General features: G+C 41.5%; 1 protein-coding gene across 1 annotated transcript; it reads left to right on the forward strand.

The window, feature by feature from the left end:
* Nucleotides 1-16: 16 nt before the first annotated feature.
* CSUI_008965 (uncharacterized protein) lies at nt 17-3,182 on the forward strand (the record flags this gene model as incomplete). Its single annotated transcript, XM_068069084.1, has 4 exons — nt 17-689; nt 1,503-1,599; nt 2,078-2,454; nt 3,029-3,182. Coding segments are annotated over exons 1-4 (1,245 nt in total), but the record flags the coding sequence as incomplete, so codon positions are not given.
* Between the last annotated feature and the right edge of the window lie 160 nt (nt 3,183-3,342).

Here is a 3,342-nt window from a genome sequence, read left to right on the forward strand (position 1 = left end):
TCATCCTCCCACCGCTCTCTTTCAACTCCTAGACAGCGCATTCGATATAATAGCTCACGCTCTTTACGCATCATGACGAAGAAGAAGATCACCTCTTTATCCTCATCTCTTCGCTCTTCTTCTTCTTTTCATTCTTCCTCTCTCTCTCTTCCGTCTTTCAGGATTGCAACACAACGTGGCATTCCTTCTTCTTCTTCTCTCCCTTCTTCTTCTCTTCTTTCTTCTTTTTCTTCTAGTAATTATCTTTCTTCTTCTTCTACTTTACGACCTGTTGAAAAGATTCCTTTGCATGCGTCGATCTCTTCTTCAAAATACACAAGGCAAAGGCGAGATCGTCATAAAGAACACCATAGTCACATCTCTTCTCTCCATTCTTCTCCGACCTCATCTTTTTCTTCTCTTTCTTTCTTTCCTTTATCTTCCTTAAGATCGTCTTCTCCTGTCTCTCTTTCTTCTATCTCTTCTTCCTTTCCACAAATGGAGAGAAGATCTCTTTCTCCTACTCCCGAGTCTCTCTCTCTCAGTAGACATGTCTATCTTTCTTCGTCTTTCTTTTCATCCGCTGCGCTTATCCCGAGAGCTCTAAAGAAAGTCTTCATGTCTCCTTCTTTTCTGTCTTTGCAAGATTCTCCTCTCAAACAGACGAGAGGCTTCGCCGCTGGACTGACCAGAGATTCTGTAGATATCGTGTAAGCTGGAGAACCCTCACTCTTCTCTTTCATTCTTCTCCTTTGATAAGCTAGATGAAGATTTCTTCCCTTTTTCATACAGCTCACTGCAGATACACCACCTCGTCGTGAGCCTGCGCATTGTCTACCTACATCTATGTACTATACAGATCTATCTATTTATCTATGTTTCGATCAATCCCGAGTAGCTCTTGGTAAGTCACTCTTCACTATATATCTCTCTATCTGCTCCGACTTCTAGACGATCTAACTATCTTTCTATCTATCTTTTCTGTTTTCCTATCTATCTATTTCTGTTCAACTCCCGTATCTACCTATCTTATCTATCTCTCTTCAATCTATTTCTCACCTATATCTCTCTCTTTCTACATTATGTATCTCTCTCTATGTGCGTGTATGTCTTAGAGATTTACCTGCCCCTACCTCCTCAGCAAGCAGGTGAATTCTCTATGTATCTATAGGCATATACACAGAGACTTCTCTTTCTCCTGGCCCATGTATCTCTACGTCTCTATACTATCCCTATCAATCTTTTCTCTTCCTCCTCCATACCTTGCCATGCAAGACACACAGAGAGCGAGAAAGATAGCGAGAGAGAGAGAGAGAAAGAAAGAAAGAAGATTCCGCGGAGAGACGGAGATAGATAGCGTCTGTCGTTCTAAGAAGCTGAGGGAAACTTTCAGGTCTTTCTATCACTCACTCCTTTCTTTCTCTTTATCTTGAATACAAGATGGGGAAGAAATCTCTCTTTTCTTCTCGTCGTTTCTTCACTTCATTTCTTTCTTTCTCTGGGCTGTTGGTCTTGTCTTCTAGACCGCCTTTAGATCGCTTGGAGGGGTTTCTGCTCTCCAATCTGCCTGTCGAAGTAACAAGCGATTCTTCTCTTCTTCTTCGTTTGATGCAACGGGCGGTAAGCAAAGTCGTCATGCACCTATTCCTTCTCTTTCTCTTCATTCCTTCTTTCTTTCGTTTGAATTTCTTCAGATAGACAAGAAAAGAGATACACGGCATTTCTCTTTGCATCTCTATATCTCTATATACAGCATCAACTGTATGGGGAAATACGTACATATCTATAGAGGAACGAAGGCTCTCTCTTCTCCCGGCAATCTACTAGTAGATAGATTAAAGATAGACAGATAGATAGGTGAGAGATAGATAGATAGATTAAAGATAGATAGATTAAAGATAGATGTATAGATAGAGCATAGCTTGGTGAATGTGTTCTTTGAGAAGCAATCTTGTCTTGTGTATTATCTTTGCTTCTATTTTTTGCTTAGGAGTTTATGTTCTATTCATAAAGACAGTCTTCTCCGATAGACAGACACCCCTAAATACACACTCACTCCTTCATTTACTTTTTCTTTCTTTCTCTTTCTTTCTCTTAGGGTATTCGCGTGGCTCCATCTTCCCCTACACATGCCCTCGACGCTTCTTCTATCAACACCTCTTCTACTTCTTCTTCTTCTTCTTCAAGTCGTTCGAGCGGTCTTTCTGAGGGAGACGTCGAGCCTGATCAAGGTGATAAAGAGACCTTTGCCGAGATAGATAGAATGGCAGTAGAAGGAGGAGCCTCTATCCTAGTGCAGAGGTCTCGACTTAATCGAAGTGTAGGGAGGTGTCTTGTTCTCCCCTCCCTAGTTGATCTTGCATATCTCGGAGCGGACGGAGCTCGCCGCTTGCAGAAACATATTTTGGCTGTCATTCCGCATGGATCAGAAGTCACTGCATGCGACGAACATGACGTACAAGGATATATTGAAGAGTAAGGAAAAGAAGAAGAAAGCACATCTCTTTCTCTCTCTCTTTCGTTTGCTTTCATGCTTGTCGGGGTGTATGTGTGAATGTGTAGAGAGAGTGTATGGAAGTGTAGGCGATGCAGAGAGAGAGAGAGAGATGGAAGTTGAGTGGAGGAGTCAAAACGAAAGATATCTTCTTTCTTCTTCTTTTCCATGCCGAGATTCTCTTCTCTCGGCCTTCTTACAACGTCATTCTCCACTGTCTCTGCATGCGAAAGGAGATACACCAGTATCCATCCATACATATATATATATATATATATATGCACATACACACATATATACACAAGGTATATAAGGATGTCTATGTATCTATATATATATGTTTGTATATGTGTGTATACGTGTATGACAAGAAGAGTGTGGTTTGAATGATATGCTAGACTGCACCTCATTGGAGGTTACCGATGGTCTTCTCCTCCTTTCTTTCAATCTCTTTTACTCTTCACAGACACTCGACATCCTATGCTTGCGATCGTCTTTCTCGTGGCTCTCGTGGTGTCTTTATCTTCGTTTTCTTCGGGTCTTTTTCTTTGCTAGGTTCGAGCGATACTTCCATCTTACGGAAGATTTGCAAAGACTTGCGAAGCCAGAAAATCTCAGGCGGGTCGTGTCTCTGTCTCCTGTCCCTTCTACATATGGAAGAAGAGAAGTTCGAGATGTGCTTCAACGCCACGCAGGCATACACGTGGTAAGGAGGAGAGACACAGAGGTGTACATACACCCGGAAGAACACTTGCCTCAGAAAACATCGCACAATACCCAGCAGATAGATAGATTAAGGATAGATAGATAGATAGATAGATTAAAGATAGATAGATAGATTAAAGATAGATAGATTAAATGAAGATAGA

Source organism: Cystoisospora suis, assembly GCF_002600585.1.
Source record: "Cystoisospora suis strain Wien I chromosome Unknown contig_5173, whole genome shotgun sequence".
Taxonomy (NCBI): Eukaryota; Apicomplexa; class Conoidasida; order Eucoccidiorida; family Sarcocystidae; genus Cystoisospora; species Cystoisospora suis.